This window comes from Sus scrofa, chromosome 14 (genome assembly GCF_054392235.1).
Source record: "Sus scrofa isolate SSC_HxYL_T2T_F1_AM1 chromosome 14, Sscrofa_HxYL_maternal_Yorkshire_Landrace_v2.0, whole genome shotgun sequence".
Taxonomy (NCBI): Eukaryota; Metazoa; Chordata; class Mammalia; order Artiodactyla; family Suidae; genus Sus; species Sus scrofa.
Genome location: NC_139396.1, coordinates 59,343,921 through 59,357,209, shown reverse-complemented (window position 1 = coordinate 59,357,209; position 13,289 = coordinate 59,343,921). Strand labels below are relative to the sequence as shown.

At 52.3% G+C, this 13,289-nt stretch overlaps 1 protein-coding gene across 1 annotated transcript in view; it reads right to left on the bottom strand.

The window, feature by feature from the left end:
• The window catches only part of RBM19 (RNA binding motif protein 19), a 121,977-nt gene that overhangs the window by 75,181 nt on the left and 33,507 nt on the right, over positions 1-13,289 (bottom strand). Inside the window, exons 19-21 of the mRNA XM_005670677.4 lie at positions 10,875-10,954; positions 8,888-8,943; positions 5,369-5,485 (exon numbers count right to left, since the gene is read on the bottom strand). Of these exons, the coding sequence (XP_005670734.2) occupies positions 5,369-5,485; positions 8,888-8,943; positions 10,875-10,954 (253 nt within the window). The remainder of the gene's footprint in view (positions 1-5,368; positions 5,486-8,887; positions 8,944-10,874; positions 10,955-13,289) is intronic.

Sequence of the window (13,289 nt, the reverse complement as noted above, 5' to 3'; positions counted from 1 at the left end):
CAATGGAGGAAGTGCAAACTGACACATTTACTTTGGAAACCTGCTTGGCAATATTTACTGAAGCTGAAATATGCCCGCCTCGTAACTCAGCGATTCCATAGGTACACCCTGTAGAAAAGCACATATGTGGAAACCAAAAGACACACACAGGAATGTTCCCAGGAGCATGTGCTATTTGAAAAAGACAAAACACTGCAAACAACCCATTCGCTGTGGATAGTGGGGGAGGCTGTGTATATGCCAGGGCAAGGAGTAGGTGGGAAATGTCGATGCCTGCCTCTCAATTTTGCTCTAAATCTTAAACTGCTCTTAAAAAAGTCCTACAACAAAACAAACCAACACAAACAACGACAACAACAACAAAGTACTCAGCGAAGTCAGAGGAGCTGGGACACCCTGATGAGAAAACAGGACGGGGCAGAGTGGAGACGTGGTTTGCAGAATAACACTACAGTTCTCTGCGCCGAGACCTCACGTCCTCTCCTGCAGGGTCGGCGGGGCTACAGCTTTCCCTACAATGTTTGTACATTTCATAAAAGGGAAGAAAAATATAGTTTACACGTGTAATCAAAACTGGAAGACAAAACCCAACCCCCTGGGGCGTGCTCCATTAGCTAAGGTGCTGGTTTAATCCGGTCCAGGCTTGAGCAAACTTTCCCCCATAAAGGGCCAGCCAGTTGGTGTTTTCTTAAGCTTATGGATCCTCAGGTCTCCGTCAGAACTGCCCAACTCTGCTGGCTCAGCGTGAAACTAGCCACAGACAACATGACAATGAGCAGCATGGCCGGGTCTGAATGATGCGTGTGGTGCCTTCTTTCTAGGGTTGCTCTGCGGAGGTGCACTTGGTGGGAGATGACCTGGGGTGGGGGCACCTGGGGACAGCCGTGCCTTCCTTACCCTACTCCCCTTTCAGAACTTGGCCGAAGGGTTTCTTTCTCCCACCCACTCTCTTTCTGGAATGGTCCATGCTGGCTCTCCTGAACTGCCCACGCTTTTTTTGCAGAGCTTCTCCCTGGTGAATAGGAAGTGGCCCCATACATCCAGGCTTCCGTGGAGAGCAGATTACAGGGCTCAGAGCTTCTGGAAAAGTACTGCTACAACCAGGAGTTAAATGGGCAGTGAACCCACGACCTGGCAAGGGGGACAAAGGGGGAGCGTGTGAGAGGAACTCGGCCAGCAAGCTGCCCACATCCCTCTCTCCACGGTCATGGTCATGGTCACTGGAAGAGGAAATGAGGAGAGAAGGCGGGGGGGGGGGACGGACGGACGTGGCCCACAAAGCGGGCACAACAGGTGTGCCAGGGACAGGAGATGCAAGCCATGTAATTAAGGCCTCCAGACACCTGTTGGGAGCTCACCCATTCACACCCCTAGCAGGTGGTTCACACCTCTGAGGAAGGGGGAAAAAAGGCTCGGATGAAAAGCTCTCCATCTGTGGCCTGTAGCTGCCCAAGAAGGCGAGGAGGAGGAAGAGGAGGAGGAGGAGGAGGAGGAGGAGGAGGAGGAGGAGGAGGAGGCGGCATTTGTGCCAGCAGCTCCCACCTGATCTCTGTGACCTTGGGGGACAGTTCCCCAGGGGGTGGGGGTGGGGGATCTGGAGTGAGAGAGACCTGGTTGTGCCGCTGCAGAGCTGTGTGACCCTGGGCAAACTCCTTGACCTCTCTGTGTCTCACATGCCCCGTTGATCAGGTTTCATGGAGTATGGGGTTTTGGACTGTAAAATCTATATGCTCAGCAAACATTTACTGAGAACCACCCACATACTGGGGCGTGCGGCCACTGCAGTGAACCAGACAGCGTGTCTGAGCTTATATTCTTGGGGGGGGTGGATGTGGAACCCCATGTTTGCAAGTTTTTTTTTGTTTTTTTTTTTTTTTCTTTTTTGCTATTTCTTGGGCCGCTCCCACGGCATATGGAGGTTCCCAGGCTAGGGGTCTAATCGGAGCTGTAGCCACCAGCCTATGCCAGAGCCACAGCAACGCAGGATCCGAGCCGCGTCTGCGACCTACACCTCAGCTCACGGCAACGCCAGATCGTTAACCCACTGAGCAAGGGCAGGGATCGAACCCGCAACCTCATGGTTCCTAGTCGGATTCATTAACCACTGCGCCACGACAGGAACTCCTGCAAATGTTTTTTTTTGCAACTCACCCAGCACCCTTTCCCTAACACTGTGTGGGCCCAGATAAACCACATCAAGGGCCTCATCTCCCTGCTAATTTGCAACCTCTGCTCTAAGGAGGCGGCAGGGAGGAGAAAGGCACTGAATCAATGGTGGCACCTGCTTCCTGGGCAACCCAAGGCACATCTAACAGAGATGCTGATCCCTGGCCTCTATGGGGAGACTTCTCATGTCCAGAAGCCCTGGTCATTCTGCTGTTTCCTGGGCTCCTCCCAGGAGCCTGTGCAGCAGGAGGCAAGGATCCTGAGCTCTACTGCACAGAAGAAACTGAGGCTAAGCAACCTGTTTGGGGCCCAAGGAGTCAAGGGCAGGGCCCTCCCCACTCCTCTGAGAAGCCCAAGTTCATGGGGCTCCCACCCTGGGTCTGCTCTAATGTGCTGGGGCTGGGGAAAGCCCTCAGCCTCCACATCTGTGAAATGACACAGTTGTCAAAGGCTGCTGAGTCTGAGGAGTATACGGCTTGGGGTCAATTTCCCTCATACAGCCCCTCTGGGCAAAGGGAGGGAAAAGGCTGATAACCTGGTCCTTCAAAGAAGGGGTGATCTGATGACTGCCCCATGGGCCATTTCTTCTCAGGAGGACACACTCAAGAAGGTGCTAATCGCATGAGACCCCAACCCAAGACCCACTCATGAAGGCCACCCTTGGATTCCTTTTGTGGCTCAATGGTAACGAACCTGACTAGTATCCATGAGGACATGGGTTCAATCCCTGGCCCTGGTCAGTGGGTTAGGGATCTGGCATTGCCTTGAGCTGTGGTGTAGGTTTCAGATGCAGCTCTGATTCCGCATTGCTGTGGCTGTGGCTGGCAGCTGCAGCTCCAACTGGACCACTAACCTGGGAACCCCCCCATATGCCAAGGATGCGGCCCTAAAAAAAGAAAAAGGAAAAAAAAGGATACAGCATAGGAGGGCACACAGCAGAGCCCAACACACAGTGATCTGATTACACCTGGTAGGGTAAGTCCGAGAAACCTGCCTGGCAAAACAGACTGGACTGGTTCCCTTAAGCCCTGACATCTTCCTTCCCAGCTCTGACCTTTACTGGCCACTGCCTTTGTCTGAAACTGGGTCTGTGGTCTCCTGACCAAGCATGTCTCCCTGAGACGGCTCACAGCGACCCCTGCTGCCTGTGCTTGGAACTGCCGCAACCCCCCAGCTGGAAAAAACAACAAAGCCAGGCTCCAAGAAAGCTCTTGGAGGTTTCCATGAAAACTACCACCTGAACAGTGGTGGGAGGAAGGGGCAGGGCGCCTGATGATGTTCGGGAGACACTAATTCCCTGTCTTCTGAAAATAAACATAAAATGCGAGATCAGACAAAGCGCTTTTCCCCTTCCGTGGCGGTCTTTTGTTTCCCTGGATAAGTGTCATCCTCCACAGACTGCGGAACCAAGCGAAACTGTCATTTCAGCGGGTGCTGTTTTCTGATCAGCACGTGCTGCCCTGCTCCACACAATTCCCGTTTTGATCTGGCAGTTCTTAAATTGGACTCAAAACAGCAGACGCAGGTTGAAACAAGTGCGACGTTGGCCGTGCAAGGCTAGGGATCCATACTTTCTTGTGACTGGACCTTGCTCCTCTTGACTCATCTCCCCAAATGCTGGGAGATCGAAAACAACCCCCACCCACAACTGTGACCCCCTCCCAACTTTCCAGGCTGTTAACTACCACGCAGGGGCCCTGGGGATCACAGCTACCACCCTGCTCCCTAGGAACCGGGAGGGCCACTGTCTTCGCGTTGGGAACTGGGCTAATTGACGTCTGTTAATCAACTATCCACCACCGTGCTATTTACAACAGGGGGAGGAGGACAGGGATTTTTCATGCAAATCCCACAAGTGACCCCCCCATTCCTTAAACCACGGAGTTAAGAGCAAAGACGGGTGATTTCACGCAAAGATAACACATACTTGCTAGTCTCTGAAGATTTGGGACTTGCATTTTGCACCCACGGCTGACCTGGCGGGAGGCTAACTGGTAACTGTAATGGGGACTTAGTGCTCCCGATCTTCATGCCAGAACTAGACAAACGCACATTCAACAAACAAGGTCTCGGACACGGAATCCTAAATGGTCACCCCTGTGCAGGCCAAGGAGCTGTAGGTTTCCAGAATACTCTGAGATAGCAGCCAAGCTTCCACCACCTGCTTGGTTGGGGCCCATGTCATCTGCCCTTAGGTTCTGAGAGCTAGATGGCCCATTCTCTGTGCCATGCAGCACATACCTAGAGGGTGCCCTGGCTTTACCCATGTCCCGTTACGCCCTCTCCCTAAGATGTCCCATCCTGGGTTTGGTGCTGGGTGGTACCTGACTTATCCGAAGAAAACAAACAGTATAAAGCACCGGCACAGGGGTTGCACACTCACAGCCCTTGGGCTATATTGGGCTCACAGATAAGACTCTCAAAATGTTTCTAAAAAGTGAATTAGTTGCCACCTTACTCTCCCTCGGAATCTAGATTGCCAGCTTCTCTCTTAAAACGTGGGGAGAACCGGTCCTGTGACTTCTGCATCCCTGCCGAGCATCACCTGGCCCTCCAGTCCATTGGTCCCCACCCAGCCTGCTCTCCCAGGCCCCGTTTCCTGCCTGGTCCCTAAGAGATCTCTGAGTTTCTAACTCCTGTGCCCACAGCTGCTGATGGATGGTGTTATTTAGGCAGATGATTCCCCCTCATTTCACAAGAGGATTTTCACAGACAGCAATGTCAACCAGTGGTCCCCAACCCTGGCTGCGTACCAGAATCCCTGGGGGAGCTTTGACACAAACACATTTGAGCTCCACCCCTGACCAGAATCCGCCTCTCTGGGGGTGGAGCCTGCATGAAGGTGCGTTTTATCATAAAAGACACTGATTGCTTCAAATGTGCAGAGACGGTGGACCACTGGCTTAAACCAAAGGATGACTTGAGCAGTAGGTTTTCAGGCACATCACCGGAAGAGGTGGACTTCAGCTGCCTGGGTTCCTGCCCCTCCTGTAGGGCGCTGGCGGAGATGGAGGAAACTAACCGCCCTGTTTGGACACTTTGCTGCCCAGTGCTCTGGAGAGCAGTGTGACCAGGGAGATAAACCAAAGGCAGCCAGGAGATGACCTTTGAGAGACCTTGGAGGTGGAACCGTGGAGGACCCGAAGGTCTGGCAGGTTTGCACACACAGGCAGGCCCTGTGGACCGAATCAGCGCCTCTCACCTGAAGAGCTCGCGGATCTCGCGGCTGTCGGCCTGGAAGGGGATGTTCCGCACCAGGATCTTGGACGTGGTCTGCTTTCTGGCTACTTGCTTCTTCCGAGTGGCTGTTGGGGCTGGCCTGGAGGGTCGGGGAGGGGCTTCAGGTTATCTGGGGCCCGGGCAGCTGTTGCCTGGCACTGACTCCACCCCGTTCCCTTCCCCACCCCCACCCCTGGCACCGATGCTCTTGTGCTCTGCTCAGGTGAGGGACTCAAGGAGCCCAGGCAGACGAGGCTGAGAGGAAAGGGGGGGGGGGGGGAGGTGGCCTCCCAGGGGTGGTACATAGCCTGATTATCTCCTGCCCCCAACAACCGTGACTGTGCAGTCATCACATCCTACCCTGGGGTGTCTGCTGCCCTTGATCTGAGAGACTCGGGGAACAGCAGGGACTTCAGAAAAGAACTCTGATGAGGGTGGGGCCGGCGTCTCCCCAGACCCAGCCTCCTCTGTCTCTTTCTTTCCAGGTGCCCAGAAAGACTGTGGCTGGTCCCAAGGTCACACTGAAGACCTTTCATCACTAACCAGAAGGGCATCATCCAAGGGCCTGCAGCAGTTTCTAGCCACGGAGCTAGGCCAGGGCTGCGAGAGGAAACTCTGCCTGAGGTTCAAGGCCATCCCGACTCTGTCTTCCTGCTCTTCCAGGGAAACCTTCTGTTCTGGGTCATGAGCAGGGCAGGGTCACGAGCACAGCTGTGAGTTGACAACCTGGTGTGACGGCCTCGTTGGCCACTTAGGGTCTGTGTGAGCCTGGGCGAGTTATTGGTTAACCTCCATGGGCCTTAGTTTTCTCAGCTGTGTAAGAGGCCTAATAGTAGCACCAACCTCATTGGATTATTTAAGAATATAATGAAAGACAGGTCAAAACACCTTGCACTGTGCCTACCACAGGTTAAACGTTCCATGAAAGGCAGCCATTATTATAATGGCTATTGTTATGACTCACTTCCTTTAAGTCTGCTCCACATCACCTCCTCAGAGGCCCTCCCTAACCGTCCCCACTAAAAGAGCCACCCGTTCCCATTCCTTAGCAATATTTTTCTTCCTCACACTCGCCGTTAACAGTGTATGACATATGCAGTCATGTTTCTCTTTACTGCCTGTGCTCCAGGGCTGTGCTGGCCAATACTGCAGCCACCAGCCACGTGCAGCTAGCTATAGCAAAATTAAAATGCCACAAATTAAAAATTCAACTCCTTGGTTGCTGGGATAGCCAGCCTCCAAGATGGTCCTCGCTGGTCTCTGCCTCTTGGTATTCATGCCATCTAGGACTCCCCTCCTACACTGAGACCAGGTCATAAAAGACACTGCTGCCTCCTCCTCCTGCTTCCTCGGATCACTCACTCCGGGGGAAACCAGCTGTCATGCAGCAAGGACACTCATACAAGCCTGGGGAGAGGCCAGCATGGTGAGGAACTGAGGCCTCCTGCCAACAGCCAAATGAATGTGCCACTTTGGAAGTGAATCGACCCTAGCTGAGCCTTCAGATGAGACTGCAGCCCTGACCAGTATCTCACAGAAGACTCTTTAGACAGAAATTCCCAGCTAAGCTGCTCTTGAATTCCTGACCCTCAGAAACTGTGGGATAATCAGTGTCTGCTGTTTTAAGCTGTTAAGTTATGGGATACTTTGCTTTGCAATGATAGATAACTAACACAGTGGTACTCGCCACATTTTGAGTGCCAAAATGCCATGTGTGGCAAGTGGCTACCACCCGGGGCAGCACAAAAATAGAATACTGCAGGATGCTCCCATCATTGTAGAAGGTTCTATGAAATAGCACGGCACTAGAATATAAACTCCCCAGCTCCTAGGAAGATTATCAGGTGCCCAGTAGGCTTTCTGTAATTTTTTCTTGAACAGAAGAACGACTAAATGAGCACTGCCTAGGAATTGACAGTCAGCAAGGTGACGGCAGCCTGACTCCCTGGGGACTAAGAAGAAAGACCAGCACCACTGGCTGAGCGATCCTGTGCTGGGTGTGTGCTAGATGCTTTGAGTACAACCTCCAGTTATGTTTTACTTTATGGGCAAAGTTATCTGCCCAAAGTCACACAGCCCATGGATGAGGACCCAGAACTGTGGGCTCAAAGCTTGGACTCTCTGGGCTCTTAAGTCACGACTCAGGAACCCCCGTTGGCTTCTGTGGGCTCTCTCAAGCCTTCTTCTAGCTGAAGATGCTCAGCAAGGCATGGAACATGATGAGTGGAGGGGGCCAGCAGAGGGGGCCTAGGCTGGCTTCACAACTACCATTAAAAAACAAGGAGAGGGACTTCCTATTGTGACTCAGCAGTAACGAACCCAACTAGTATCCATGAGGACTCAGGTTTGAGCTCTGCCCCTGCTCAGTGGATTAAGGATTCAGCATTGCTGTGAGCTGTGGTGTAGGTCGCAGATGCTGCTCAGATCTGGGTTTGCTGTGGCTGTGGTGTAGGCTGGCAACTGCAGATCCCATTCGACCCCTGGCCTGGGAACTTCTATATCCCCCAGGTGCAGCCTCCCTCCCCCCCCCCAAAAAGGAGAGGAGTTCTCATGTGGTGCAGTGAGTTAAGAGTTTGGTGTTGTCACTGCTGCGGCTTGGGTCACTACTGTGGCTTGGGTTTAATCCCTGGCCCTAGAACCCCTACAAGCCACAGGTGCAGCCAAAAAAACTCCCCAAAAAACAAAAACCAAGGAGAGAAGGAAGAAACAGCTGCCGCTTTGGATCAGCTCTCTGGCAGCTAATTTGCTCAACGACTACAATAAATGACCGACTTGCCGAAAACCACCACATAAATATCTTAAACCAGCTCAAGGATTGTTAGAGGTGGTCACTTCATCACCTAAGGCAGGGAGATGGGAGTGACAATGACAAGGATGCTCACAGCTGACCCTGGGTATGTGTTACATACTGGGCACCATTCAAAGCCCCTCCAGCGTATGAGTTCAATTAGGACACGCGAGGTTGTGAAGAAGCAGGGACCAAACTACAACTCTAGAAACCCTCCACTGCTTCTGGAAGCTGGTCGTTGGACGCGGTGGTCTGTCTCCATCTCCAATGCCTAGGAAATCTCTTTCAAATGAAGTGGAGGCCGTCTCTGGGCTGCTGTCCAGATCCAAGAAACAAAGCCCCATAAAGCAAGACATCTGGGTTTTACTGTTTCCTCTGGTTCGTACAAAGCGCCAGCACCTTGCAGCTCTGCCTCAGTTTATTTATGCCAAGATATTCACATTTTGCTTGCTGCTCCTGACTGTGTTCCTCTGTTATAATGACTAGATGTTAAAGGTTTACTCTGGGGGACTGGCAGGGTCCCGTTTATAGGGAAACGAGTGTGGGAGCTGGCACATGGGACATCACCTTAAGTAGGAAGGGGCCCCAGTGGGGAGGGGGGACAGCTGGGGCAGGATGCCAAAGGGCCACCCCCTGGGGACCAAGGACCAGTGCAGAAAGGACCAGCTCAGACCAAGGTGGGGGGAGGGTGGGGTGGCGGCAGTGAAGACTCACTTGGTGGCTCGTTCCGAGATCCTCACTTCCAGCTTGTGGCCATCCACAACGTGACCCTGAGAAATAAGACAACACCGCCTGGCCATCTGTCCTCCAAGAAACACTCACCCGAATCCCTGTCCTTCAGCAGAGAGGGCTTCAGCTGAACGAGGGGAAAGGGGACTTCTGGGGGGCGGCGGGGAGGGGGGGACTGCCTGTTCCCAGGCAGAGCAGCTTGCTGGAATCAAGGACAGAGAAGGGCTTTTCCCAGAAACAGCTCCCGCAAAGCCTGGGTATCAGCTGGTGGTTACAGAGACCCAGCCCTCCAAGTCCTCTCGAACCATGAGTGGGCCTTGACCTTTAAGCCATTTGAGGGGCACAGAATTTTCCATTGTTTATTAGCATTTTCAGGCAAAGTAAGCCCCTTCAGTCTGGCTTGCAGAGAGAGTTCAGTTTAGATGGTTTGCTCTGAGAAAAAAAAATTCTAAATCACAATGGAGATGCTTCCAAAGCTAGGCTCTACATGGGTCCCTTAAGGCAAAACTGGAGTATTAGTCAAATTACCCTTGAAAATCCTTTAGCTCTCCCACAAAATACAGTACACATAGCTGTGTTTAAACAATCCTTTGTGACAATACACACATATATAGCACGGAACAGAACTCTATATGTGTGCAAGGCAGAATCTGACAAAGTCTGGAGTTACATGAAAGAGAAAGACTACTGGGTGTGCAGAGCTGAAATCCGGTTAGATGAGAACATGGCATCTAATAACAAGGTTGGATTTCTTCTGTTTCTTTTAAAAAAACAACAAACAAAACCCAAACCAGAGAAGATCTGGTGTGACTGGGGACCACCCTCCCATCAGGCAGAAAGTGGCTTCCGCTTTAGACTGAGCAGGAGCAGCCGGGTTCTGCTCCAGATAAGGCCATCCCTTCACTGGTGCACATAGCCTGCCTGGCCTCCGTGGCTGTTTGCAAGCCCTAGTGGAAAGCAGAGGCCCCCAAGCCTGTCACCTCCCCACCATCCCACCCAAAGCCAATTTGGCCCTTCCTGGAGGTTCCTTGGGCCAAGGGGAAGGTTGACAAAATTCTACAAGAACAATCCTCTTAGCTAAGGGGCCAGTCACATCTCCTACAACGCTTCAGGCCTTTCCCTTGAACAGGAAGCTCTAGTGGGACAGAATGAGTCGCTTAGAGAGTCCTTCTAAATAAGCCAGGCTCCCCAGGGAGGCAGCCCTTTCTCCCTGATGTCTAGCCCAACTGTGCAGGCCCAAGAGCACCTCTCAGGGAGAATGGGAGCTGAGAGAGTGTGCAGCCTGCTACGCCCTGGCCTGTGAACTTGACCCTATTCAACTCTACCTTCCCACTGCCTGGCCTTGTGCAAACCCCCCACCTTGACGCTGAATCCTACAGACCTTAAAACGTCTCCAAGATCCACCTCCACACACTTCCTACCGCACACGCTGCCTCTGCCACACGGCCTCTTTCTGCTTCTCGCACAGGAATAAGCTCACTCCTGCCTTAGAGTCCCCGCCCCACACCCTTTGCACATTTGCACCCTTTGCACGTTTCCCCCCAAATCTTTGTGTAGCTGACTCCTTCTTGTTAGTGGTCAGCTCACCTGTCACGTCCTCAGAGAGGTCTCTCCTGACGATGTAATCTAGAGGAACCCTCCCCCCATCAGAATGCCTGCTTTATTTCCATCCAAGCCCTTCCCACGACCTGGTCTTGGTGTATTTATTCAGAGGTCTGCCGCACCAATTTCCCTGAGGCTTGGCATAAACCAGGCCCTCGAGGAAGGCTTGGAGACTGAATGGAGGCACTAAAGTGACTACGGGGTGCTGGGGAAGGTTCTTACTTTGCCCTGGAGTCCCCTAGGGACTTGGAAAAAGTGGCGGGCCTGGGAAGATGTGGACTCATCCATAATTTCAGAGATCTGAAGGGGCCTGCCCACCCTCCTCCCCACCTGGTACCTCCATGGACCTTGGCTGAGAATCTCCACTTACCTGGAGCTGCTTGAGAGCTTTCTGGGCCTGCTCTGGCTTCTTATACTCCACAAATCCAAACCCCATGGACAGCAGCGCTCCTGAAAGAGACGAGGCAGAAATCGCATCAGTGTGCTAGGTGGGGAAAAAAAATGAAGAAGGTGCACCAACCCAAGTTCAAGGGCTCCAAGGGGCCCCTGGACTCCCCTTCTACATTCTCATTTCTTCACAGCCCTCTTCATTCCCAAAAAGACCCTGGCACCCAGCTTGCCATTTATGACCAGTTGTCTCGGAAGAAGTCAGCCGACGAGGTTATAGAGCCGCCACCTGAGGCTCAGCTGACTATTAATTAACAGATGATTGACGTGATAATTAACTTCATGATAGAATTCCGCCTTTGGGAGGGAGGGATGACCATCGTCATGACAGGCGGCAAAACCTCTACCCAGGCAGTCCCCTGCTTCCATACATAATGCATAAAGCGGACACATGTATCAAAGTCAAGTGCGTCAAAGGCTTACTCTTTACCAAGTATTTCTGACCACCCATTACACCCGGATCCTGCGTTTCAGATAGCAGGTTGGGACAGAGTGGGCGACTGTTATTACAGCCCCTCTGGTTCCCTATTGCTAGGGACTGAGTAGCATGGGTTCAGAGAACCAGGGACATCTCAGAAACGTACAGGGAACTTTGCTTCCTGTGTGTGTTTATGTATACCCCCCCTCCACAAAGATAAGATCTCAAAAAAAATTTTTGTTTTAATTAAAAAAATTTAAAAACAAGTAAGATCCCTAACTACAGCTTGTCCTTTTGACACAAATGTGAGGCATGCCTCTCCCCCAGCCTTTCATACCAGCTTACTAATTTTATTCTCCGGTTTTTTCACAGTTGAACTCAGAGACAGCTAGCTCAAGGTGGATGGGCCCAGATGAGACTCCGTTTACCACTGTTGACTTGGTGGTCCTCAGTGTTGTTTGTGAGACTGTGCCCGGCCTTGCATTTCTACTCACCGCCACATGGTATAAAACGATGGCCCAGCGGAGGAAGAAACCCCACAAACTGCCCAAACCTAGCTCTGGGGTGACAAAGGGGAGGCTCAGACAGAACTGCTAGCTGGCAGGCAGTGCCACCCCGTGGTGACTTTCAGTATTTGTATTTCAGCAGATATCAGAAAGCTCTGTTCTGAGGATCAAGGCTGTGGGGGGGGGGGGCGGTCAGGGTATCTGTGAGCATAGGATATTTAAAAAGCGCATCTAGCTGTAAAAGGCAAGTTCCTCACCTAGTCACTGACACTTGCAGATCCACTCTGCCCTTCTGCCCTGAGATGCTGACTTCTACAGACAGCACAACCTGGGTTCCCTGGCCTTCTGGTATCCTGCTGGGTTTAGCCAATGGGAAGCCCCGATTTGAGATGGGGGGGTGGAGGAAAGAGAATTGGGGACCTGGTTCTTTCCACATACCCCACCACCTTCCCGCTTTGGCCCAACTCTGGTACCGTCAGTGTCCACCCCTCACCCTCAGCTCTGCTGGTGGCCCTTCTTCTACGGTTCTGGTCATTCCTCCCCAGGGCTCAGCAGGGGAGGGGCGTTCTCCCACAGGACCCACTGCCTCGACATGCTCATGGGTCCTCTCAGCCCAGCCCGCACCCTGGCAAGTGGCCCCCTCTTTACAAACATCTCCTCTACAACCACGGCTGAGTGTGCCCTCTGCTTCCTGCTGAGACCCTCACTGATAACAGACACCATCTAGATCCCCCCCACATTGTGACAAGCGAGTTACAAAGAGCAGAGCTCTCACATACAGGCTCTTGAAAAAGAGGGTAGGTTTTAAGAGCTGCTCCAGGGACAGAAAGATCAGATATGTGTTCTAAAGCATGCTGAAGAGCGCTCTGAGGGCTGAGAGCACGGGCTCCACAGAACATCTGACCACAAAGAGGGGCAGCGACCATACGACCCACAGGGACAGCCCCAGATGGAGCTGGTGACATCTTCGCCAGCATGACCCACCCCCCAGACTTCAGTGGTCACCCTTTCCTGAACCCATGCGAATGAGCCTTTGTATCATTCACTTGGTATTTAGTTGCCTCTCTTTGTATCCCAAACTACACCCGCAGTTCCTGGGGAACAAAGATGTTATAGTTTGAACTGTGCCCCCGTACCCTTCAATTTGTACGCTGAAGCCCTAACCCCCCACATCCCAGAATGTGGCCTTATTGGGACATGGGTTCTTTCCAGAGGTAATCATGTTAAAAATGAAGTCATTAGGGTTAAGCCCTAATCCAATATGGTTGGTGTCCTTAATAAAGAAGAAAAGGGGTGGTGTTGGAATCTGAACACAGGACAGGTGTAACCAAGGAGAATGCCATGTGAACATGAAGACAATCATCCACCAGCCCAAGAGAGAGGCTGGAACAGATCCTGCCCTCATACCTCTCAG